The sequence below is a fragment of the Megascapheus bottae genome, chromosome 27 (assembly GCF_031878675.1).
Source record: "Megascapheus bottae isolate mThoBot1 chromosome 27, mThoBot2.hap1, whole genome shotgun sequence".
Lineage (NCBI taxonomy): Eukaryota > Metazoa > Chordata > Mammalia > Rodentia > Geomyidae > Megascapheus > Megascapheus bottae.
The window spans coordinates 13,120,707-13,146,689 of NC_143535.1; the positions used below are offsets into that span (position 1 = coordinate 13,120,707).

The 25,983-nt window shown below is 39.6% G+C and overlaps 1 protein-coding gene across 2 annotated transcripts in view; it reads left to right on the top strand.

Moving 5' to 3' along the window:
• Positions 1-25,983, top strand: part of Pdgfd (platelet derived growth factor D) — a 177,683-nt gene that overhangs the window by 147,503 nt on the left and 4,197 nt on the right. For both annotated transcript variants that reach the window (XM_090319604.1, XM_090319605.1), the window contains exons 4-6: positions 5,711-5,773; positions 7,798-7,996; positions 20,519-20,739. In XM_090319604.1, coding sequence (XP_090175730.1) covers positions 5,711-5,773; positions 7,798-7,996; positions 20,519-20,739 — 483 coding nt within the window. The remainder of the gene's footprint in view (positions 1-5,710; positions 5,774-7,797; positions 7,997-20,518; positions 20,740-25,983) is intronic.

Below are 25,983 nucleotides of genomic sequence, written 5' to 3' on the forward strand. Positions count from 1 at the left end.
GAGGCCCAAGGAGCCAATGGCAAGAAAGGCATGGCTGGAAATTTCCTTTATGAAAATGGAAATTCTCAGTTGTATCTTAATCTTTCATAGCAAAGATGATTATTGAAAACATTCATTACCAATGTATTAAAATTCTGCTTGGTGTATCTTTTCAGTCTGTGTCAAACAGAGCCTAACAAACTGGTGCCTGTGTAACCCAGAGTTTATGGTGGTTTTTAAAGACAGTAAAATTCTTTGGTGCATTTGATGGAGCCAAGGGTCATTGTTCTAGAGTATTTTATGTTCTTTCTTCGGGTAATTGATGACTCGCATTTTTATGAGGAGGCTTTAATTTTCTAATAGATAATACATGGATAATACCATTTAATTCATAATATAATAGAACAAAGCATAAGGCTTTAAACATGATAACAATGAGAAGGGGTATCAATATGCAAGAAGTATTACACCTTCTACCTTATAAATGTAACTGTAACCCCTCTATACATATCCCAATAATATTTTTTTTAAAAAATATGATAACATAGTTTTTATTGCTGTTTTAAAATTTTAAAATTTTCATATTAAACTACATATTATGAAATTTTTAGGGCATAGAAACAAAAAGAAAATAAAGTTATTCAGGGCTAGTATTAATTTTGAAAGATAGATACATACATATATATGTATTCAAACATACATACATACATGCACTTTTCTAGTAAAACTATATGATATGGAGCACTTTCATTGCCTTTTGATCTCATTTTATTTAGTCATGTTATTTATTACCTGTTATATCTGTTAAAGGGTATTTTTAAGTTTTGGCTTTTGTATCCTTAGGATTTATGCAACATGTTTATATATGTGAGGTATTCTGACTTTTTAAATTTTTAAATTTTTTCTGACACAATTCATGCTTAAAATGTTCACTACACTCATATAAATATTTATTTTTATTTTCATGCAGTACTTCAAGATTTTATTTTACCTCCCTAATTTTCTAGTCAATAAGACTCTTCTCTTATAAACCAAACTATATAACCTGAGAATCTTTCCTATAGGTTCAAAACTATTCCAAATAGTAAAATGCAGAGAATGAGGGAATGGATTTCATTTTAACGTATCAAATAAGGATTTTAATGCCAAAATGTGGCTATGTTAATGTGAACGTGTAAGTTAAAAAATTATTTTGCTTAATGATACAAATTAGTTAGAGTGAAGCAATGTGGATTAAAATGCCTACAACTGGATAATGGCATGTTGCATTATTTGCTGGGTTATAAAGAGCAGAGGACTACAAGATGCCCAGAAGCTAATTGAGCTGTAGTGCTGGACAAATTCACTTGCCTCTCTGCGTTTCAGATGGCTCACCTAGGAAAATCACTGAACTCCCATGGTGCCATCTATAAGGTACAGTGCCAACACTGCATTTTTAGGATCCTCTACATGTAAGTTATCAGTCATCAGCATGGACGGTTCTGTAGTACTAGAGCAGCAGATAAGGAAATCCAGAACTAAGCACATACCAAATTCTTAGGGGTAGCCAAGAGTTCTCTCCTCAGAAAAACTAGACATGGATTACCGAGCATGTGAATGTGTTTTCCATACACTGGAATGTTTTCATATATTTTAAATGATTATTCATTGTTCTGTTTTAACATGTCTTAAAGCAGTGGTAAAGGCAGCTTTTTTTGTTAAAAGCACCCATGAGGGGCGGGAGTTTGGCCTAGTGGTAGAGTGCTTGCCTAGCATGCACGAAGACCCGGGTTCGATTCCTTAGTACCACCTGCATTAAAAAAAAAAAAAAAAAGGCTGGAAGTGGTGCTGAGGCTCAAGTGGTAGAGCTCTTATCTTGAGAAAGTCCAAGGACGGTGCTCAGGCCCTGAGCTAAAGCCCAAGACTGGCAGAAAAAAAAAAAAAAGCACCCATGAAAAAGGAACTCTTGACTTTCACAAGCATGGAGCTTTAAAAATTATGGGGTAACCATTTGTACCAAGGCAAACTAGTCAAGGATTTGACTAAGCTAAAAGAAAAGCGGGGAGTGTTAAGGGGAGCAGGGAGTGTTAAGGGGAGCAGGGACTGGCTCCTAAGAGTTCCCCGCCCCATTGTGGAAGGTCCACAATGGTACCGCTCAGCCACCTTTGCCCTTCCAGGGAGGGGCAACCTTGACCTTCTCCCCACCCCCCATGAGGAGGGATATCCGCTTGAGTGGGGGTGGGCCTGCTTTGTGTGGAGACCTTCCCAATTTGCGCTCCAACTCCAACTAAGGTGATAGGTAAATTCAAACCCTGGGCTGTAAGCCTATTGGCTACCTGTGTGTGGCTGGAACTGGCTATGGTCCCTCTGTGTATGTAACTATCCCACTGGCCACCTGTGTGTGGCCAGGTTCGACCGCATGGGTTTTGCCCTTAAAAACCCAGCATGAGCGCTGCTCAGGGTCACAGCGTCAGCTCCCGAGTCTGCACTGTGTCCCTGGCCGGTCAGTTCACCATCTACTTCCCCAATAAATTCACCTTTTTATATGACAAAAAAAATTATGGGGTAAATGTCTACCCAGGGTGATTTTTAAATTACATGATACAATAGGACATAGACATCAATTGATCAGAATGGACTCGGGCCATTCCTGAGTGTACACTGGAAACTAGAAAATTTAGAGGATGTTCCAAAACCTAGCTGGGAACTTGAATTAGAGAAGAAAACAAGGGAACAAAGTCTCTGCCTCCTAACTGGAGAAAAAATAACCAGAGAAACAAAAGATCCTTTCAGGGAATAACTTTATAAAAGTAAGCAGTTAAGGAGATAAACTGATCAACTGTGTGCCTATTTCAAGTGGAATGCTCAAGGGAAATTCTCTAGATACTTACCATTTAAAGGAACAACTAAATCAGGAGGAGCCAATCCTTAGAAAATTTGAGGAAAACTTATCCTAATCAAGGGAATAGCTTAGAATTAACCCTAAGGTGAGGAAAAGGGCAGCACAGGATCTGAGGGAACGAGACCAGTGCAGCCATAATGGAACTGGTAGAAATGCAGAACATCAAATGAAAGCCTGATAGCAAGCAGACCATGAAGCTACAGAGGCAGGCAGTATTCAGCCCTTACAAAGAGAGACAAAGAACAATGGGAAGTTATTGGAGAATTTTAAGCAGAAGCCAAAAATGATTTCATTTAAGGCTACAAAAGATGATTCTGGCTGCTGAGAGGCATGTGGACTTTAGGATGAAAGCTAATGGGCAACTGGAGAAATTGCAGCTATTTTTGACTTGGAAAGTTACAGTAGAAAGACTGAGAGGTGATCATGCACAAGATATATTTAGAATCTAAATGGTTACATTTCCTTTCTTGTTGAGTTCTTTCAGGGCTAAAACCTCGGGAGTTTGGTATCTATTGTCGTAGGGAATATTGTATGTATAAGACCATTTTTAAATGTGTCATTTAGAAGGATGGCAAGATGTGAAGTAACAAATGATGGCTTCTTTCAAAGTCTAATATTCATGTTACGAAGAGAAGATAAAGAATTTTTTGTTTGGGATTTAATGATGCCCTTCATCATTTATTTCTGTTATTGTTCCTGGATAGTATTATGGTAGCTAGTCGCTGAAGAAACTAGAATTGCTTTGTGTAGGGTTTTTCTAGGTACTTACATATGAGTTTTTAATACTATAGAGATAGGTAGATTGATAGATCTTTTGTTACATGTCTATGCATAAAAAGGTCTGGATTTAATGAGTTGTAATATAATATTGAAATAACGATGTCCTTCGGAGGGCCTTCTCCACGCCTTGTCCATGGTTGTGCTGACTCCCACCTTGGACACAGTTCTGTCTTTTCTTCCTAGGCAAACCTTCTCCAAGCCAGCTGCAATGATATGAGGGCCGCAGTTCCAGTCTTTCTCATGAGCCATTCTCATACAGGGGACTTCTTCCTGAGCATTTGTAACTATGTGCTATGTAGGCACTTGGTACCGATACATTTCACAGGATTCATTATCATCTTTGGGGACTTGTTTCTTCTCGCATTTTCTGAGCAATTTTCTCTTACTCCATTTTTCTTGGAAGTAAACATTTACTTACATGACTTCACTCAAATAATGTTATTTTTTTATATGAAAATTTCCCAGCCCCACCCCTCCTCTTAACTTCCCCAGGTTAAGTTGTCTGCCACTTTCCATGATACTGGTAAGACTGGTATCAGGGCATCTGCATGTATTTATTGAATCTAGTTTTTAATAATTGGTTTGTATTTTGAACTCCTTGAAGAAGACATAGCTTCTTATTTCCTTATGATTCAACCTCAGCTTAGAAAGTAGGCTCTGAAATTATAGGTAATTAACAAATTGTACATGAACAAGTGAAATGCAAATTGTATGACCTAGGAGTTTCTTATGTCATTTTGCTATCAGATATAGTGATTTTTGTTTATTCTATGTGAAACACATGGGCTCATGTGTTTCACCTCTTCCCCAGTCTCACCTGTTTACCTGCTTTGAAGATCCACATAAATATCAGCCCTTTTCATGTACAGAGTACAGTCCTTTTCATCTTGCAGAGTACAAAGACTTGTAACTTCCTGAGAATGAGATAAGAGTAATGGCATGTAGCTGGTTTTAAATGCAGGTTCATTTTTTGAACCCCACTCTGTTCTCTCTTGGCAAATAGCTCCAATTTTCTTCAAACATTTATATAAAAACCAGTCTCATCACAAGCAATTAACGAATACTCTTCTAGCTCCTCAGAATGGTAATGAAATGTAGAGCTGATACTTAGTTCACATTTCATGAGTATACTTGGGTAAATAAGCTGTCAGACTTGAGTGCTCATTATTTCTCTGTATCATTGCAAAATATCTGCAACTCACTGGTCAGGCTGCAAGAAATGACCAAGGTAATTTTTTTAGCAAGGACAAGAAGCCATCTGTGGCCTGTAAAAAAAATGGTAGAATCAGCTCTCCTCATTAAGTTTTTTTTTTTTGACTGGAGTGATTATCATGAAAGTCACATACATGTTAGACAGGTTTGCCTTTAGGAAGAAACGTCTTTCTGTGAGGTCCACTATCACAATCCTTTCAGCTCTGAGCTCATCGGAGATGACTTTGCCAGGTCAATTCTTCACTGGATGTATCAAATGGCTAGACTGTCACTACCGCAGGCACTTGCTTCTTCCTGCCAGTCTTCTTGACATTTTTTGATAGAATCAGGAACAACCTTTGGAAGTTAGTTTTATCTTTGAAAAGATTGCCGATATATTGTGGAGTAACCAAAGGCAGCATTGAACATGATATAAAACCTACTTTAAAACCAAAGAACATCAATAATGATAATTATTATTATTACTCTGTACGAAGTTCTGTATTAAGTACCAGTTATAATTACATAATTACTGCATTCAGTTCTTGAAACAGCTCCGTAATTTAAACATCCTAGCCTGTGACAGTTGAGGAAGGCAATGATTTTGAACAGATAAGGAGGTTACCTGAGGTCACACACCAGTAGCAGGCCAAGTTAAAATTTGAAATTCTCTCTTCGCCTTTACTTACAGAGAAATGCTAGTGCAATGGTCTAGACCTGGAATGAAATGAGCATGGTTCTTAAAGAAAGATGCTTAAGACAACTGGTGACCTGTTCAGAAAGAAAGCCCAATGTCTGCTGTTGCTTATTTGGGTGAAACTGCATGACAAGTTGAACAGATGATTGACTAACTCCTATGGATATTTCTTTTCCTTCTAGAAAGATTTCCAACCTGTATTGGCCTCAGAAAACAACTGGGAATCAGTCACAAGCCCTATCTCAGTAAGTAATGTATGATTTGATTACCAGTGAATCAAACTGACAGAATAGCTAAGATCCACCCCTGAAGGACCAGACCTCAGGCATGATGAGTTCGTTCATTTCTTTCATGTTTTTGGTGGAATAGATGACACAGCCTCTCTTTTAGAACAGTTTTCAGGAATTTCTAGAAGCCTATTGTAGGAACTTGAGCTAAACAGAGACTTACATATTTGTCAATGACACAGCAGATCATTCCCACAAAAAGACTTTACAACATATGGAACTGATTCATTGGTCCTAGTTCAAGTGGACAAATTGAAGATAGCTTTCTGAATATTCCACAAAAAGCTGTTAATTTTTGAAGTTTCAAAGGACTTTGAGGACTTGGAAAATGTCAGCATATAGAGGAAGATAGCATGAGTGAGAGAGACAGATCACAGAGCTGGCCTATTAAGAACAAGAGGAACAAATATGGCTGCAGCTATATCATTATCACCAAGATGACTGTAGAGGATGTATTTATCATGGCTTGTACTGTAATCAAATCCCTAACTCTTCAGAAATATCCAACAAAGAACACATGAGGAGATAAATAATTATCTGGTAACAACTATGCAGAATATAGAACATAACATAGACTTGTGCTGTGCAGGGAGCATGGAAGGAAAGTAGTCAGGAAGAGCATGTTTACTTATTCTAAGAAGGTTGGCTAAATTTTAGATATATGTTTTCTAGGAGAGGGGAGAGAGGAAAGGGAAAAGGGAAAGGGACACCTGGTGAGATCCATTCATCATTCTACTTGTGCCTCCCATCCTACTCCCCATCTCCTATCTTTCTTTCTTCTTTACTCTACGGAGCTTATTTGAATACTGTCTGTAAGTTATACCAGTGGTCAATTAATGCTTGTAGGTCCCTTCATCTTGCTGAAGAGGAAACAGTCCTCTGAGAACAAGCAATCACGGAATCGCTTAATTACCTCTGGACCATGATTGGTTAAATGGAGAAAGCATGGCCCATGAGTGACACTCTCACTTGTGAGCTTTGCTATCTGAGGCTCTACAAAGGCATATTCTTTCTCAATAGGATTCTGCAATTAGGTTTCAGAAAAGCAAGTTTTCATTTATTTCCACTCTTTTCCTAGTGACAGGAGATATTTGCCCTTGGGTGGGGGAACTCTTATTTGTTTGGCAGTTTCTTTTAATGGCATTTAGAAATCATTTGAGACTGTGTGCTCTCTATTTCCTTGTTAATGGGTCATGAATTTTTACAGAGATGTTTGAATCATGGCTCATTTACTTCTAGATTGTGCAAGGGTTAGTGAGGTAAGTGCTTGGAAACGTTACTGGGGAGATTTTTATTTCCATGGCAAAATATATAATCCTTTCCAATATATCAATGGTGCCATGCTCCTCACTGAAAAAATGTTCTAAGACTGTTTTAATGGCAACTGGGATCACTAGCAACAGGCAGGCTTTTTTCTTTTAGTATGCTTCCCATGTGAATCATGCACTCTTAAGTCAAGAGAGCCAGTTTCATGGCTAATTATCCTTGTTGACAGTAAATAAGTTGGTTAAAGTGCCAAATTTGATCAAAATGTCTCCAGAGTAGAGTTAAACACTGTTCAAACAACATCTGCAATGCGAGGTGACCTGTAAATGGGAACACAGAGGCTATGCGAAAGAATGGATTGAATTCTCAAAACATGCTTGGAAGAAGTTCAGAATTTTAATTCCCACCTTTATCAGTGGATATATGAATGATCTGGAACCTTGAACCAGGAAATGAGTGGAGTTCATTTTCCTATTTCTACTCAGCCTATCTCTTGCAGTTCAGATGGACTGCAAGTTTGATGGTCGGCATGGCATTCATTTCTAAAATAGGTTATCTGATCTTTTATTAATTAATTGCTCCCATTTAAGAATATGGGCAGACGATATCAGATTTGCTTTTGCATGGTATTTACCCAGGTGATGTAATCAGAAGCCTGCATAGAATTGTGTGACTATTGCTTTTTCTGAGTACACTGAGCTGTATGTCACTCTTAGGGGGTATCCTATCACTCTCCATCAGTGACGGATCCCACTCTGTCTGCGGATGCTCTGGACAAAACAGTCGCACAGTTTGACACTGTGGAAGATCTGCTCAAGTACTTCAATCCAGAGTCATGGCAAGACGATCTTGAAAACTTGTATGTGGACATTCCTCAATATCGAGGCAGACTCTACTATGGGCGCAAGTCAAAAGGTAAGAAACAGAGGTGTGGTGATTCTATATAGGTAGTCTCAACAGGAATAATAAAGATTATTAATATTTTTGACTTACTCAAATCAGATCATTACTGTCGATCTCTTTTATCACATTATTTCCACATCACTTTCAAATTCAGCTCTGTATGTAACCCAGACTTTGCCATTTGTATATGATCAATAAAAGATTGGTCCAATCTGTCATAGTCTGGAGATGTTATGAAAGCACCTGGACCAGCTCCTTACTTCTTGGCCGACAAAGCATCATGAACCCCGACAACAGAGGGAACCAAAGTCACAGGATAACTAACATGCTAAATACTGCCTGGCTCGTTAACAGTGGAGAGAAATGAGCATCTATATCCTTGGCCTACAGCCCTTGTGCTTGTGCAATATCTGCTATGCCTCTGACAGACATAACAGTTGGCTAAGTCCATGACTGTCATTGCTGACCTCTGTTAGTAGTTATAAGACTCTGGAAAGAATTCAAATTGCTCCATTTGTTGTTCATTTTACATTATCTTTTATTCCCAATCTTTTATGCTCTTGGTTTCTGGATGGTTCATGTGCTTAGAAGGCACATGACCTGAAGGAGAGGAAAGGAGGATATGGAATAGTGTGAAGTATGCAAGAGTGTATGTTTAACTGAAAGCTTGGGAGAAAATACAATGAGAGGAAAGTGTCAGGCAGAGAGAACAACTGATGAAAAGCAGTAAGACTGAAACTCTTAAAAATATCAGAGGAATAATTCAGAACAAAATGTTCTTAGGATAAGAGTGCTTTTATGAACGTGGAACTCAAATTATTGACTAAGCTTTGCTTTTAGCAAGTCTCCAAGACTGGCTCGCATCACGTATGTGTTAAGGTGTTTAGCTAAGTTATGCCTAATTTGTACACTTTGTAATATCAAGAGTACCTTAAAAATAACTGAAAATATGCTGCTTTAGCACAAGCAGTGAAAATGTTTGAGCTCAAATAACTAATTAATGAACTTCTCCCTGGGCCTCCTGCTTATGGCTTAGGTCATAAATCTTGTACACTTAGAATGGCCAGCTAAGGGAGGACAAAGGAGTCACAGAAGCCATGACATTACTGAGATCAGCCATCTCCAGGTCACCAACACTGAAAATTAACCTCCCCAGGGCCCAAACTGGATTCAGTTCAATGAAGAAATTGCTTTTCTGTAAGGCATTGCTGAATTTGGGTCTCTACCAGGTCAACTTGAAAGAAAGTCAAATATTCACATGTTGTATAAACTCCAGGAAAATAATATTAAGAATGATACAGGACAAACAAGGAGCAAAGTGTAACTCCTCACATTAATATTAGTCATGACAGCGGCTCTTCTTGATATCTCTTTTCTAGAAATACTAAAACTTAAAAAATCACTGAAGTCCGTTTTCCATACCAGAAATGATGTTGTGTTAGAAACAGGAAGTCTATTCATATCCTAACCCTTTCAAGTTTTGTGTTTTGAAAGTCAGTTGATCCTAAGTCTTTGTCTCCTCATTTTGTGTGTTTATGTATGTATGTATGTATGTATGTATGTATGTATGTATGTATGTATGTATGAGTGTATGTATGTATGTATGTGCATTCGCTCTGGGGGTTGTTCATGGTACCCCAATCTGTGTCAGTCTACAGTTCTGAAATACCCTAGTGTGGATTCTGTGCTTGAACTTCCTGGTGCCTTGTGCTGTCTCCACAGCATGCCCACAGCTCAGGCAGTGTTAGGGCCAGTAGAGACACCACGACACTCTGTGTCTAGCTGCACTGTTCTTCTAGCCCTGTATTTTCTCTTAAGAAGCATGTGCTCCAGGACATCCTAAGTTGGGCCTTGACTATAGCTAGATATTTAATGACATGAAAATACTGAAAAGCTACAAATCACTAGATGTATTGGTTCAGGATCTTTGGAAAGTAGGGCTGAGATAGTAATGTTATTTATGGATTTTTTTGAAGTACCCAAAGTTGAAAGCATCTGGGTTAGATTGTTCATCCTGTGTCTCTAGCATTTGACACCATTTGAAATACAGTTTGAATGTTCAGCAAGATATTAATCCTGCAATTTTAAATCTTCATTCTGTCTTTCTTGTAGTACTCAGGATCAAACCCAGGGTCTTGTATATGCCACTGAGCTAACCTCCCTAAGTTTAGTATATTTCTAAAGTTTACAGAAACCTACTACATGACCAAGGACTGTAGCTATGTTGAGAATATCTTTGGCAGGGCACTAGTGGCTCATGCCTTTAATCCTAGCTACTCAGAAGGCTGAGCTCTGAGGATCAGGGCTCAAAGCCAGCCCTGGCAGGAAAGTCCATAAGTCACATTCTCCAGTCATCACCAGAAAACAAGAAGCAGAGCTGTAGCTCAAAGTAGTAGAGTGTTAGACTTGAGCAGGAATGCTCAAGGACAGCATCCCTGAGTTCCAGCTCCATAGCCAACAAAGAAAGAAAGGGGGGGAGGGGGGAGAGAAAACTTAATCTTTCAAAAGCGTTCAAGGTACCATTCTACTTGATGTTTGTGGCAAAGTAAACATCATATCTCCCCTTTGTTGGCTTAGGTTTTATTTCTTAATATCTTGTTTAAAATGGTCCAGAAGCAGATTTGTACCATTTCTATTAACACTGCCACATCCCCACTGTCCTTGTACTTGTATCAGTGCACTGGTTTAATTGTCTCTTCACTGAGGACGAGCCGCCTGGGTATTTCACAAAGCAAGATAAATCAGGTTTGATATTTCAGCTACTGTTTTCTCTTCTAGAACTTGAAAACATGGACATATGGCTCGTAGCCTGATGTAGAAGGAAGGTACCAGTGACTAAAGACTGAAAACAGAAAATCAGTTAGGGATAATGGAAACTGTTGGGCATCAGATAAACATAAACTTTATAGGATCTCTAAATAAATTCTCCCTAGTGCACCATCTGTATGATGATATGTGAATGATTCTGTATAGAAAACTTATCTTTGTTAATCTATCGAACACACTTTCCTCAGGTAGATCAAAAGGGAACATTTCTTATGATTCCAAGGGTCAAAATTCAAAGAATAAAGTTAAATGTAAATATACAATCACATGGTTTTATTAATTGTGTAGCACAGACACACTGGCTGAAAAGCTTACATAACAAGCCAGAAATATGCTTCTGCTTTTTCCTTGGTGCAAGGGAGAATAGGTGGTAGTAAGTTTTTAGTCCTATTCAAGAGGAAAGTAAAAAATGACAAGCAAGTGGAGAGTAGAAGATTGGGAGGTGAGAGAAAGACAGATTATTCAAGGCCATAGAGATAGTCCCTTTTTGAAATTCAGAAGTAGCAGATAAGCTCAAACTTGTCTGTAAAAGCTTCTGAGTTAAAGATAATGTGACAAATGAGTATTTCTACCTGTCAGTTTCCTGAGGAGTAAGAGAGGAGCATGTGTCCAATCGAAATCTGTAGATAACAGTTCCTTAACCCACCTTCTACATTCATTTCAACTTCATGCTTTAAACATCAAAGATTCATAGTAAAAGAAAACATCCTTTCAACTCAGTTTCCATTGCAATTTTAATGGGTATAATAATCGATATGACAAATTTGTACAAAATTAGGTAAAATTATGTGGATGTTCTTGCTAGAAGTTGCACAATTACCACCTAATCATTGTGTGGCCACTATAGTTTAACCAAGTTTAAGCTATAACTCATTGAAAGTGTATAGAATGAACTTGGAGAACATACAGTTCATCAAGTTCATAACACATAACTCAACACTTATACTAGAGAAGTGATCACCCCTGAGCACGACCAGCCTGAACATTAACTGAGAATTTTATGGAGATTAACAATGTAATGGAGATGCAGTACTTTGCTTATTCAAAGAGAACTTGGCTAAAGATGATTGTGCATTTGCCATAGAAAAATCCAACACAAAGGGAGAGAAAGGCTGATTTCACAGTTTAAGTTCCATGAGCAAAATTTCTAGATGCCTATAGTTCACCCCTGTAATAGGATCACAGTTCGAAGCCAGCCCACGCAGAAAATTGTGTGGGATGCTTATCTCCAGTAAACTACTCAGAAAAAGCCAGAAGTGGTTCTGTGGCTCAAATGTTAAGAGTGGTAGCTTTGAGCACAAAGAGGCTCTGGGACAGTGCCCAGGTCCTGAGTTTAAGCTCCAAGACCAGCAAGAAAAAAAAAACCAAAATTATTGAGTCACACTAATCACCTTAAACTATTAATAAAAAAATATGTATGTGATCCTGGCTTCTAATGAGGCTGAGGCTGGGAGGCTTGGAGTTGGAAATCAGCCCAGGCAAAAAGTTTGTGAGATTTTATTTCAATCAATAAAAAGCTAGGAGCTGGGGTGTGTGAGTATATTCCAGACATGTGGGAAGTATAAACAGGCGGATTGTAGTCCAATCCAGGCCAACCAGGACATAAACATGAGACTCTTTTAAAATAATAATAAGAGCATAAGAAGGGCTATGAACGTGCAAGAAGTAATACACCTACTACTACCTGACTAATGTAACTGTAACCTGTCTATACATTATCCCAACAGTAAAATAATAATAATAATAACTAAAGCCCAAAAGTTGACAGGCTATGGCTCAAGTGATAGGGAACCTGTTGAGCAAATGTGAGGCCTTGAGTTCAGACCTCAGTACCATGAAACAAGACCCCACAAAATTTTAGATAATGCCCAAATTAACATCTTTTCTAAAATTCAACGTTTTACTATTGAATGCAATAAATATCTTGACACTAATTACCAATGATAAGCTTTGAAATTAATAATAATGTGCAGCCTCTAATGCATAGATAAGACAGTTGTTCATCCAATTCTGACTCTTCGGTCAATCCTCTTTCTCTCCTATTTTGCTGTAGGAGATTAACACTTAACTCTAGCTTGCAAATTATTTATAGGTAAATATTTGACATAAAAAAACTGAAGAACAAATGAAGTATTGTTTCTTACCAAGATATTTGAATTATTCTTTTAGCTCAGAATACCTTCTTTTAAAAATCAGTCATGTATTACTGATCCTTTGTCATGCCACTGCATTGTGTACTTTTCCTCTTATGAGAATGATTTAGAATTCAGGAAGTAATATCTGAATGTGTTAAGGCATAAACATTATTTGGAAACTGAGGGCTTTCAAACTTTCTCTATCTGCTTATTTGATACATTGGTGAGAATTTTCCAAAAGCGCTTGACTGACAGAAGCGATGAATTAGGTCAGCCCACTGCAGCTACCTCTCAGTAAATTAAACAAACAGTATTGGGGACATCAAATCACAGTGGATTTGCTTCTCTAATTTCTATTATTAGAAGAGAATCAGCGTCATTGGGTTTTCTGAACCATGTAGTATGCACCAAGTCAAAGATTTAGCAGTATTAAAATTGGTCGCCATAAATTTGATAAGAAAATACAAAGAAAGAAGAATGTTATTGGTTGCCTATAATCTGAACTCGTTAGGAGACAGTGATTCTGAGATAGTGATTTGGGATATAAAAGTTCACGAGATTCTGTCTTAATCAATGACTGGGCACAATGATGGCACACACCTGTCATGCCCACTATAATGGAAAGCACAATTGCCAGCTACATTCATGTATTCTTTCCATCACTCCCCAGCAACAGAGAAAAGCACAGTTAGAAGGAGCTCACCCTAATATAGACAAGGCCTAAAGAATAACAGGAAAACAACACATGCAAACAAGGATTGATAGGGAGAGTGGTGGAGAGTGGTAGAGTGGCAAGCCCTGAGTTCAAACTCCAGTACTGCTGGAAGGGAGACAGGAAGAGAAGAAGGGAGGAACAGAGGAAGGAAGAGAGAAAGCAAGGAAGTGAGGGAGGAAAGGTAGGAAGACAGACAGACAGGCAGGTAGGCAGGCAGGCAGACACACACACACTCAGACAGAGACATTATTGGGGAAAGCCCACAGACTATAGTCAAGTGAACTTGTGATAAAATTATGGCTCAAATATTAGAACAGGAGCTTTGGAGAAGTCACATACTCGATCTTTTTGCATTTTGTAAAATGACTATAATTATATCGATATTGCATAGATGTGTTAGGATTAAATAGTAGCAGAGTTTCTAATACCTAGTAGAATCTTAATGCGTAATAGCTAGTACTATTACTTGAGCTGCCTACAAAGCTCTGCACCAAGGTAAGATTAGCTCCTCCACCCTCCTCCCTATGAGGTTTTGAGATAATAATCGAGAATCTGGAGAGCCTCATATGCAGCATCCAAATACTGTCATATGTAAGTATCTGCATAATCAGTACACTTATTAACAGTTTACAAAGTAATTGCTAAGTTCTAAAACTTCTCTAGAACCCTCTTTTCCCTTAAACTCTCTGGCACCATCTTGCTCACTGAATGTTCCCACAACTAATCTCGGGTTTTTTTGTTGCTTTTTTTTTTCTTTTCCTTAAGACTCTAGCCACTGTTCATGACCCTGTAACTCTCTCTGCAAGGATGCATTACTGAAAACACATGTCTATGAGGACACAAGCAACATTTGGAGAAATAGTTCCACTAAGAGATAAGGATACATTCAGTTGCTTTTTCATTCTCCAGGTGTTGATGCCACCTGTACTTTCCTAGATGAGGTTAGGTGTGTATGAAGACCCCTCTCAGCCTCAACATGATTCCTCCCATCCGGGTCTAGGCATATCATGAATATAAGTCAACAAGAAAAACCCAGTTGGCAATGGAAAGACACAGTGTCTCTTAGTGCTATTAGTGTCTAGGCAAAGGAACATGAATTTTCCACAGCTTGGAATAGTATTGTGCTTCCTGTGTCTTCTGCCCCGTTGGATTTGAGAAGATACTGCCCTGGTCCTACAGCATGCATTCATACAGGAACTGCTGATACTGAAATGACTTTATTTGCAAAGGATAATATTAAGTCCAATGAAACCATACTGAGAACTCATGACCCATTGCCTTCTGGTATTCAGGTCAGTAAGGTTCTGATCTCTTTTTCCTTGATGATGATCCATTGTAGACTCCCAGCTACTTCTTTTTTTTTTTTTTAATTTAATTTTTTTGTTGTCGGGGTAATGTATTAAAGGGGTTAAATTTACATTCACCAGATAGTAGGTGTATTACATCTCACACATTTATACCCCTTCTCATGTTTTTGTTCCCATATCCCTCCCCTACGCCCTCCCAATCTCAGCTACTTCTTGCAAGCTATCCGCACTCTCTGTCTTACCCAAGGCAACAATAATATGGTATATAACTTCCCAGTCCAGGATGTGGACCTGTGTTTCAAACATTCTTAACCTCATGTAAACTTGATAGATTTCTTGGCAGCAGAGCACTCTAGTTCTCATTTTTACAGAAGAAGCAGCAAATTCTGAATTTGTTTCAGAAGGAGTGAGCCATAGCTCTCTTTGTGCTTTGCAAAGCCTATGTGCAAGGAACTCAGTGTTCAAACACTAATCTTAAAGGAGAGAGAGAAAAACTTCACAGTCCTCTGACTTGTTTTCTTCTTTTCCTTCCCCCATTGCCCCAGGGCTGGAGTTCCAAGAGTTCTTGAAACTCTTGTCTCCTGACGTGTCACCTCCCTTCAGATCTAATCCCTCTCCAGATATTCATTCAGTCATCCACTGGTTTCTAGCATATACTTGTTGAATATCTACATGTCAAGTGACTTTAAGTTATTTGAACCTTTACCTCTCAATTTCCACATTTGCAAGACAAGAACAGTAATAGCTGAAATGAAGGTTTGTTGTTAAGACCAATGAGACTTGACTGTTTGAAAACTTCGCACCACCGCTCTGGGTACATAGTAGATGCTCAGATAATTTCCATTTCCTCATTGCTAGTCAGAACTAGTCAGAACTGTTTCTCCCTCTTTATGATCTGAAAAAATCAGTCATTTTATTTGATGCATTGAGGCAGAGTTCTTAATATTTTCTAAGAAATCTGACACTGAGATGATGATGTGTTTATTTTGTTAATATCTGCCTCAAATTATTGAAGATAAATGGTTTTAGTCAAAAGGGTCTTAAGCTTCATTCGGTCCTTTGCTGGGAGGTCAGGCACTATGTGAAGGGAGATAAAGATGATTAAGGACTGTACAGATTAGTAGAAGAGAAGCTGTGGACCACTTTTTCCCTAAACTTCCCAAAGGCTCCATTTCTTCAAGTATAAAAATCAGAGCAGCTCAGAGAATTCATGAGATTTCATGCAGTCCTTACAGGAGAAGAACTTTCCACAGTTCCAGTACTGGTAATCTCATAGAGCGGATCAAGAAGACTAAGCTGGCTGTGCCTCCCAGACCAAAGACCCAATCAACTAGAAACTGAGATAGGGGATGCATTCAGGTCCTCACACCTGTGCTCTTATCCAAGATATTTTCTTTACTTGGATCCCTGGCTCTTCAATCCCAGAGTTATTAGCACAGACCAAACAACCTGAAGATGGGCTTACACACCAAGGGAGGGCCGCAGAAAGAATGCTGCTTCCTGTGTACCTGTGTGCATCTCACACTGGACCAGTGTGTCCAGAAGAAGTCAGTTCTCCACAGAAGATTAATTGTGCAATCAGAGGTCTAGGAAAAGAAACAAGACAACCCCAAAAGGACACTGGAGATGAAACTGTAATATTCAGCCTTAGTCCGCTGGACTTGGCCTGCCTCCTTCACTGAAGCCTCACACCAGACACTTTCCAACCAGAACACCAGAAGCCTTAATTGCTGTTCAGCCCGTCTGACTCCCCGCTCTGCTGAGCTGTCTAGTCATTCTTCTCTGACTGGAAACCCAAAGTCCCTTGCAGAATATCTGTGATTGTGCTTTGAATTCACTTGCCTCCAGTCTGAGGAACCTTTTGGTTCAAGTTCTAAATGGAGTGCCTTGGTGGTTCAATCCCCTGATCAGCGGGGCAGCTGGAATCCACAGCAGTCCTTCGTCCAGCTGGTGAATTGATGCAGAAAACTGACAGTATTGTGAATCTCTTTGTGGTAGCTAAGAAGCAGAAGCAAGCAGAGCTTGTCAGGAAGCTACTTACACAGTGTGAGGAAATTGGTTTCAAGGATAACTAAGTAAAGGCATATTTGCCCTGTTTGGTTTATTGAAGAACCTTGTAGTTTAACACAGTTTCTGTAGGAAAGACATATTCTCATTTGGCTTTATCTAAGCCAAATGTGAGCATTCAAAATCTAGCATCAGTTCAATACACGATAGCAAAGCCAACTGCACCTTGTGATACTGGCATTTCTTTAACCAGTACGAGTCCCATCACTCCTGTTCTGTTTGATAGGATAGAAAGATTATAATCCTTGTCTGGCTATTCATTCTTCTCCTGGGCTAGTCTCTTAAAAGGCAGAGGAATCATTAACTATAGTGACAGATGAAAGTGCCTAGCAGAGGGCTGATTGAAGCAGAAACTTTGTCCTGGTACATCCTTCCGTCCCACTCTGCCTCCGCATGCATGCACCACTGTGCCTTCTTGCTAATTTTACCTTTTAATGCCTCTGAGCTAAATAAATGCTTTCTCCTTATCACAAGCAGCAGATCTGGCGTGCTGCTTCAGCCCTGTCCACCAGCCCAGTAATGCACAGGCCAGCATCAGTATTTATCTCAAGGTGACACTTGTAATAGATGATGGCTGCACTTCTTAATCCATTTATGTAAGCCTTCCTGCTTGGCTTGCAGTTATTTTCCAGGGCTTTAGCAGCAATAAAATGGTTCCTTTCCCAAGACAGAGTTCATTCAATTTAAATCTGGATTGATTATAGCTAAACTTATGACATGCCTTTACAAAGGAAGAAAAAAACAGCAATATATTATGTGCAGTGGTTATTTAGCATTTATTCAGTCTGTACAGTGGCCCGGGTTTAGCATATAACAGATAGGTACAAACCTTCTGCCCTTGAGAATCAAAACACAGCCACACTTGTGAAGAGGCACTTAGTGTGGCTGCTATTAAGTGGCTGCTCTCCTGAAGGGGGTCATCTGGTCTTATGGCTGGTCTCTTTCTTACTCTCACTGCTATTTTCTGATGATCAGAGATGAATGGGCTCATCCCACACTTGTGCCTTTTCCTGCCATTGTTTTCCTCTGTGCATTTTACTCGGGAGATTTCTGCCCTTTGACCAGAGTCAACAGAGACCATTCCTTGCTCTGAAAAAGCTTTGATTTAAGACTATGGCACTTATAAAAGAAATGCAAATCAAAACAACTCTAAGATTCCACCTCATTCCAATTAGAATGGCCAGGATCAGAAAATCTAATAACAACAGATGCTGGTAGGGATGTGGCCAGAAGGGATCACTACTACACTGTTGGTGGGAGTACAAACTCATTCAAACACTATGGAAAGCTGTATGGCTGTTCCTCAAAAGACTAAACATAGAGCTCCCCTATGACCCAGCAATTCCACTACTTGGCATTTACCCAATTGTCCAGAAACAAGGACAAACTAAATCCACTAGCACAACGATGTTCATTGCAGCACTATTTACCATAGCAAAGATATGGAACCAACCCAGACGCCCCTCAGTTGATGAGTGGATCAACAAGGTGTAGTATTTATACACAATGTCAGAAAGAATGACCTTGCCCCATTTGTAAGGAAATGGAAAGACTTAGAAAACATCATATTAAGTGAAGTAAGCCAGACTCAAAGGAACATACATAGTCTCAGTGGTTTCCCTCATTTGTCATAATAAGGCCATGTAGAATGATGCTAAATGAAAGGACCTCCAGGATATAGAAACAAAAGCCATTTAATGAGTGATTGTTGTCCTTAATGTACTATGTTATCTCTCATCTCTTTTGCTGTCCCTTGGTTATCTCAGATTGTTACAGTATTTCACCTTGTTATCTAATATATTGGATATATGCGTATTTGGTTATTTGAAATCAGATAGGGAAGAGGGGAAACAAGATGAGGGGTGGGGATGGGGGGAGGGAAATGGGGACCAAGACATGAGAAAGGGTATCAATGTTTGTGAAGTAATGCACCTTCTATCTGGTGAATATAATGTAATCCTTGTATTAATTACAATAAAAATATATGGGAAAAAAAGACTATGGCACTTATGAGAGCCACGGTAAATAGGATGACAGTGACCTGGTGTCTGTGGCATTCCTCCTGGAGTGGCCTGGAGTGGCGTGTAGGGAATTGCTTGGTGGTAGAAGCTATGCAGACCCGGGGCATTCTTGTCACTGTAATCTAGTGAGACCATATCCCTGTAAGTAGGCACCAGCCAGAAGCTTCCCATGTCAAATAGGCTGAATGGTTGGGTAGATTTGATAACATTATTTTAAAACATAATTTATATAACAACAATACAAATTTCATTCAAGTAAATACATCTTAGAATTGCCACTTGAATATGTCATTAACTCATAATGGTCTCATTAACCACATTCCTTGATAATCTTTCACATCGGACTTAGCCAAAAAAAAACTGACATTATGTATATAGATTAACAATTAACTTTAAAAGGAAGGAAAATGAAGGTGGAGGGACCCAAGAGTCAAGACGAGTAAAAGTAACCAGCATTAATTGAGTACCCCCCCCACACTCTTTCAACATTTCAAATATTTATGTTATACATGAGGCCACAGACAGTCCGAGCTGTTAAATAGCTTCGCAACAGAATGGAGACAAAGCCACAATAAGAAATCTCTAGCTCTTAGCGAGGTCAAGCATCTAGCCACTGTGAAATACTGCCACCTAGGACCTGACACACAGATGTGCACCGTGCTCATGACACTCCCATTTCCAGGAAGGCTTTGGTGGCCTTTAGAGTTAAGTGAAACTGACTTCTTAATATTTACCATTGTTGCTCATACCTGAAATCCGAGTTACACAAGAGACTGAGATCTAAGGGTTGTGGTTCAAAGCCAGCATGGGTATAGAAATCCCTGTGAGACTATTACTTCCAATTAGCCACTCAAAACCTGGAAGTAGTGCTGTAGTGGCTTAAAGTGATACACTAGCCTTGAGCAAGAGAGCTCAGGGACAGTACCCAAGCCCTGAGTTCAAGTCCCAATATTGTCAAAATAATCCCATTGTCAAGTCTGCTGATTAGCGTGAGTGTCTTTAATGTATCTCTGATATAATCCAAGTTGTATTTTTAATGGCTTAGATTCAGGGTTAATTTAGAATAAAGCAGCCATTTATGTGGTATTTTAAGATGAAAGACAATTATTCTAAGTTACCAACTGTTTCATTTTCTTGTCTTAAGACATTTTCCCCCGGTGGAAAAATAAAAATAGGTACCAGAAAAATGTAAGCCAAGGTATTAATTTTGACCAAAGATTTTTATTGTTCTTTTTGAAGGGTAGGTAAGGTATAAAGAGAAATTAGATTTCTCACCTTTGGGGTGCAGTCATGAGATGCTGCCATGTCACTGTTGGGCTGAGATTGTCCCAACAAGACTCTTCCCACTGCACCCCAGAGATCACAGGCTGGGCATCACTGCTCACAGTGGCATCTGCTGACACAGCTGTGTGTGTGTGTGTGTGTGTGTGTGTGTGTGTGTGTGTGTGTGTGTGTATCTACAGTGGACCTGGACAGGCTCAATGATGACGTCAAGCGTTACAGCTGCACCCCCAGGAATTACTCCGTCAACCTCAGAGAGGAGCTGAAGCTGACCAACGTGGTCTTCTTCCCACGCTGCCTGCTCGTGCAGCGCTGTGGAGGAAACTGTGGCTGTGGAACAGGCGCCAGCAACTGGAAGTCCTGCACGTGCAATTCAGGGAAGACTGTGAAGAAGTATCATGAGGTACGTCACCCTGAGATCCCGTGCCCCGTATCCACTCTCCCGAGGTGGGGGTCAGCTCGGTTGTCTATGTGGAAGTCTGTAGACACAGTCCCATTGGGTGTGCGTGTCCATATCTCTGCTTCACAAGGACACCTTGCCAGTAGGATGACTGGGAAACTAGAATTCTCCTCAAGGGAAGTGTTCTGGTGAAAGGGTAATTCCACCCTGAAGAAGAAGGTCCTTGTTTTCTTCCTCACAGGATACCAAGTAAGGAAACATTGGAATATAGGCTCTTAGGAAAAATGCAGTCATTTTTTAAACTTCCTTCGTGTGTGTGTGTGTGTGTGTGTGTGTGTGTGTGTGTGTGTGTGTGTGTGTGTAATTGGAGATAAGAGTTTTGTGGACTTTCCTGCCTGGGCTGGCTTCGCCCTGAGCCACAATGCTCACATCTAAGCCTTCTGCGAGGCTGGGATTATAAGTATGAGCCGCCTGTGCCCCGCAGTAGGATTTATTTATAGGATATGAAGGAAAGTCTATATTACTATAAAAAGTTGCTAAGGGCCAAATTTTAATTCACTGAAATCATTCTTGTAAAAGTAACTATAGTGAAGATACCAGAATAAAAACTATCAGAGACCTTTAAATGGTCCCTAAAAAAGAAGGTTTGGGTTTGCTTTAATTCAGAATTTGGGAATTTACTTTTCCTAAATAAAGCCACCTGAATACTTTAGCTGTTATTATGCAAAAATAAATAAATATGAAGATAAAGGGACAAAACTTAAAAACAGTAGGCTTGAAGAATAATGAAAGCCAACTTATGCGAATGTGTACTAGGTGCTGCACTTGGTGGTAAGTACCGGTACCTCACTTAGCAGTGGTCTAAGGGATGTTTCCTCTTCTGCTTCTCTCCATCCATGAACCAGTCACTTTCCGAAAGCATCAGTGTGATGTGACAGCGCGACCTTGTCAGTAGGTGACAGAGCCAGGGCTAGAACTTGCTACAGCTGCTTCCAGATTATGTGTTCTAATCATTAGGCATACTGTGCTTTTTCTGTTGATATCTATACCAGCTTGTTGAATATAAGATAAAGTACAGGATTTAGAGGAGTTGCTGCTACTTCTGACATTGCCATTTCTTGCTGATTTTAGAAGTAAATGATGCCAGCCATTCAAGTTAGAGACTCAGTTTTCACATATGCCAAACGAGGCTAAGGAATTATACACTGGGTAACCCCTTCCCGGGATGCTCTGAATAAGCATCTGACAGAATAATCCCAGTGAAGAATCCCAAATGTGCCTTGTACAACATGAAATATATAGAAATACCTTTTTAAATGTATGTCATATGGCTGTGAATGTGGCCTAGTGGTAGAGTGCTTGCCTAGCATGCACGAAGCCCTGGGTTTGATTCCTTGGTACCACAGCAGCAGAAAAAGCCAGAAGTGGTGCAGTGGCTCAAGTGGTAGATCACTAGCCTTGAGAAAGCCCAAGGATAATGCTCAGGTCCTGAGTTCAAGCCCCAGGACTGGCAAAAAAAATGTGTCATAAGGTTGGGATGTAGCTTAGTGGCAAAGCACTTGCCTAGCAAGTGCAATTTCCAGGGTTCAATCCCCAGTACCCAAAAGGAAAAGACAAGAAAAAGTTTTTAAAAATGTATGTCATCACACAAAAACATTATTGTTAGGAACTATTGTTCAAGTTGCTTTCCTATCAATATCCAGTAAAACAAAGGAATAGCCAGATAGTTCTAAATTACATTCTCCACCACTGTAAAACTGACCTTTGGGGAGGGCTTTTGGGTCTTGCCAAAACACAAAAGGAGACAAAAATGTTTCTTTTTCTCCTGAAAACAGTGCAACATTAATAAGAGGCAACTTGGGGGATAATCGAAAATGGTCCATCAAAACTGATGTTTTCGATCTGAGAAAGGTCGAAGGTCATGCCACGCCACGATTGCTATGCCCCCACCTTAGATGTTGGGACATAATCTTTTAAACCTCCATGAGAATTGCTTACACTGGCCCACTGTTTTCAAAGGAAGAAGGCTGTTCCCATATCTAGAGAATGCTGTCGTCTATGTTCATTGTGTTTTATTTTTGCATGAACTGATGAACTCTAGATTGGAAGAACCTCAGTTTTGTAATATGGAGTCGTACCCTAAGGATGAATGCAAAATGCAATAATCAGGAAATGCCAAGATCTCAACCCGGTACTAACTGGGGAATAACCTCCGAGAGCAGGCCTTTGATGTGTTTGTGCTTTATTTTTATCTTGACTCTTCACTCAGACAGAAGTTTCAGCTTGTTTTTAAATTCCTTATAGTGGAAATAGCAAAGTTCATCATATGCCTTAAACTTGCCTCTCAATTACCTCTGAGGGAGAGCAAAGGACCCAGCCAGTTTTCTTCTTTTAGTTCCTTTCTTGTCTCTGTGCACAATAGCGCTGCTTCTAAGTTTCTGTTCAAAATTAGTATCTAGAAGGGAAAACCTTGAGCTCTTTGTTCAGTTGTGAGTGGGTCTAAAATGTTGCCATCCTCTGGAAAGTACACCCTGAGGCATCTCTTTAAAATATATGTCATAATATTTTTAATCTTAGGCCTATGCAAAGCTCTATACAAAATCATTCTACTGAATGCTAGATTGAAGACAGAGCAGCATCGATTACTCAGTCAGTCACTGCACACCTGCCACAAGCACTCCAGCCAGAGTTCCCTAGACTCCTGAAACTCCCTTGAAATGCATCAACTTATCATAGTCAGCTGCACCTGGTAGCCCACCTACAGCATCAGGGTGTAGCTGTGGGGGAAGGGGGAAGCATTGCTTGAGCTTAATCTCATGAGGAAAAATTTCTGGTCCTTTATTCTCTTCTTTCTGTTTCTGTCTCTTTACCTCTGAAAGATGAAAAAGCAGTTTTCCAGCCCCCCGGTTGCAGTTGATGATATGTGAAATGAGTTTCTAGGAGAGATGACACCCTTAAGGGAATAGCAAGAACCTGTCGCATAACAAGCCTGCGTGCTTTGCTACACATATTTCTCTGTGATGGGGAGGAATTAAAATCTGGAAAATCAGAGAGCTCCGAATGAAGCTAATGCCATGCCCTTTTACAGGTCAGGCATCTTCTCCTGCCAGGGACTGGTTTGATAATGCAATAGCACTATGCATTATTACTTCCTGTTCTCAAAGGTTTGTAAGTTCCCTCTTAACCCATTTTTCTCATTTTCAACCATTGTTCTATCTAGGTAAAATTGTGGGAAAACATCTTTTCTGTAGATTCATTTCTAAAGCCACCACAACAAAAGTCAGATTCATAAGAGAATAATATCTAAATTTGCTCAAACATTTACTAGGACACAAGGCTTTTCCTCAGGAAATAAAGTTCATCCTGAGTGTTTTCTCTGTGGTAGGTTTGATGATTTGATGGGTAGAAATATGATAGGACAGAATGCAAACCGCAGGTAAGACAGGAAATACCACAAGGCCAATGCACAGGCGTCTTTCATATCCCAGGGTCCTTGAAGACAGAAGGGCTTCCTTCCTCTGGGTGCAGGGAGGGCACCATCACAGAAGGATAGTTTATCCTGCTTCAGGGGAAAGTGAAAAAATCCTACAACTTCAGAGGAGCAAGGCGCTGGATGGAGAGAAGTGTATGGAGCAGCTTCCACCATTTTGAAAGGTCCTTTGGGTAATGAATTTTTTTAGGCAGGCTTCAGAAAATATATCTTGTAGACTATTAATGGGATACTGTTATTTTAGTTCTCTTCTTCTCTTGGCAATGAGTAGTGGAGAGGGAAATGGATATTCCCTGGAAGTATGGTAACCTTTTCAAATTATATCAATATTTTCCCTTCAGTTCCCCAGGGTACAGACATAGTCTTAGTCAACAATTAAAACTTAGGAGGCAAGGTGGGGAGTTAGGCCTAGTGGTAGAGTACTTGCCTAGCATGCACAAAGACCCCAGGTTCAATTCCTCGATATAACATACATAGAAAAAGCCAGAAGTGGTGCTATTGCTCAAGTATTAGAGCTCTAGTCTTGAGAAAGTGCAAGAACTGTGCTCAGGCTCTGAGTTCAAGGCCAAGGACTGGTAAAAAAAAAATTAGGAGGTGGCAGAGAGAAAAAAATAGGAGTGAATTTTTCCTGTCCTTCCACTCAAGAATTTTGTCACAATGTTTTAGCCACCTACACTATCCAGTGGAACTTCCTGCAGTAACACAATGAATGTTCCATACCTTCACTGTGACTGCTGACTGAGGGAAATACACATAATACAAGGGAAAACTGAATTTTTCTATTTTATTTCATCTCAACTTATGGAGATGGAAACTGCCATGCACGGCTAGCGGCTACTCCAGGAGTGCTGTGTCTTATGACTTGGGATCCGCCCCTTTGGTCATGGTGCTCAGCCTCTGCTTAGACTGCAGGCTGGATTGTGACCCAGGTAGAAAATAGGTTATCCCTTCCCCAAATGCTTTTAATTGTAGTAAATGCTTTAAGTTGCAGAAGAATTCACTGCCATCCCTTTAAAATCTTGACTCTGTGTTTCTTTTTTGTAAAGTCTTTACACATAAAAGAAATGTGAATAGAGGCAAAAGCAGGAAGCATGTTTCTTTTTTTTCCCTGAAGACCCTGTGTGTATGCAATGAATGCCGCCTATTTTAGAGGTTGGATAGTGTCTTAAATAAACACTTAGTGATTCAGGTTTATACAGTGCAAGTACCTACTTGTGTTCCTGTGTCAACCGTTAATTTGGGAACTGTTACAAGGCCTTAACAACCTTTTTTATATTCACAATAAACAAGAGACCGATTCAGCAGATAGCTTTTCTGCTTGGGATTGTTTTATTAGTATAATAGCTTATGTCAGGGATTCATTCAGTGGTTTATTGGCAACAAGGCAAGTAACTGTAGTTAAATATCTTTGGTGATATGGTAATTTGCAGAACTGAGTATCTCTGGTTTTGTAGAGTGGTATAAAAGACACCAGTGGTTCAGTCACTCCCAGTGGTAGAAGTCAACTTTGTCTAACTTTACATGACTTTTTCAGGGTGGAGACTGAATTCCATTTTTCACCCATAGGGTGCTAAGAAATGGCTGACTGCCTCTTCTCAGTACCTTTATCTTTCCATGTGTGTTTGCAGCTGTGAATCATAGCTTGGCAAATAAGAAAGGATTTTTTTTGATGGTACCTATTAGCAAGTTTCTTTCAGCTATTATAATTAATTCATTGGTTCCTTCCCTTTAAAGCTGACCAGATAACCTATAACCCA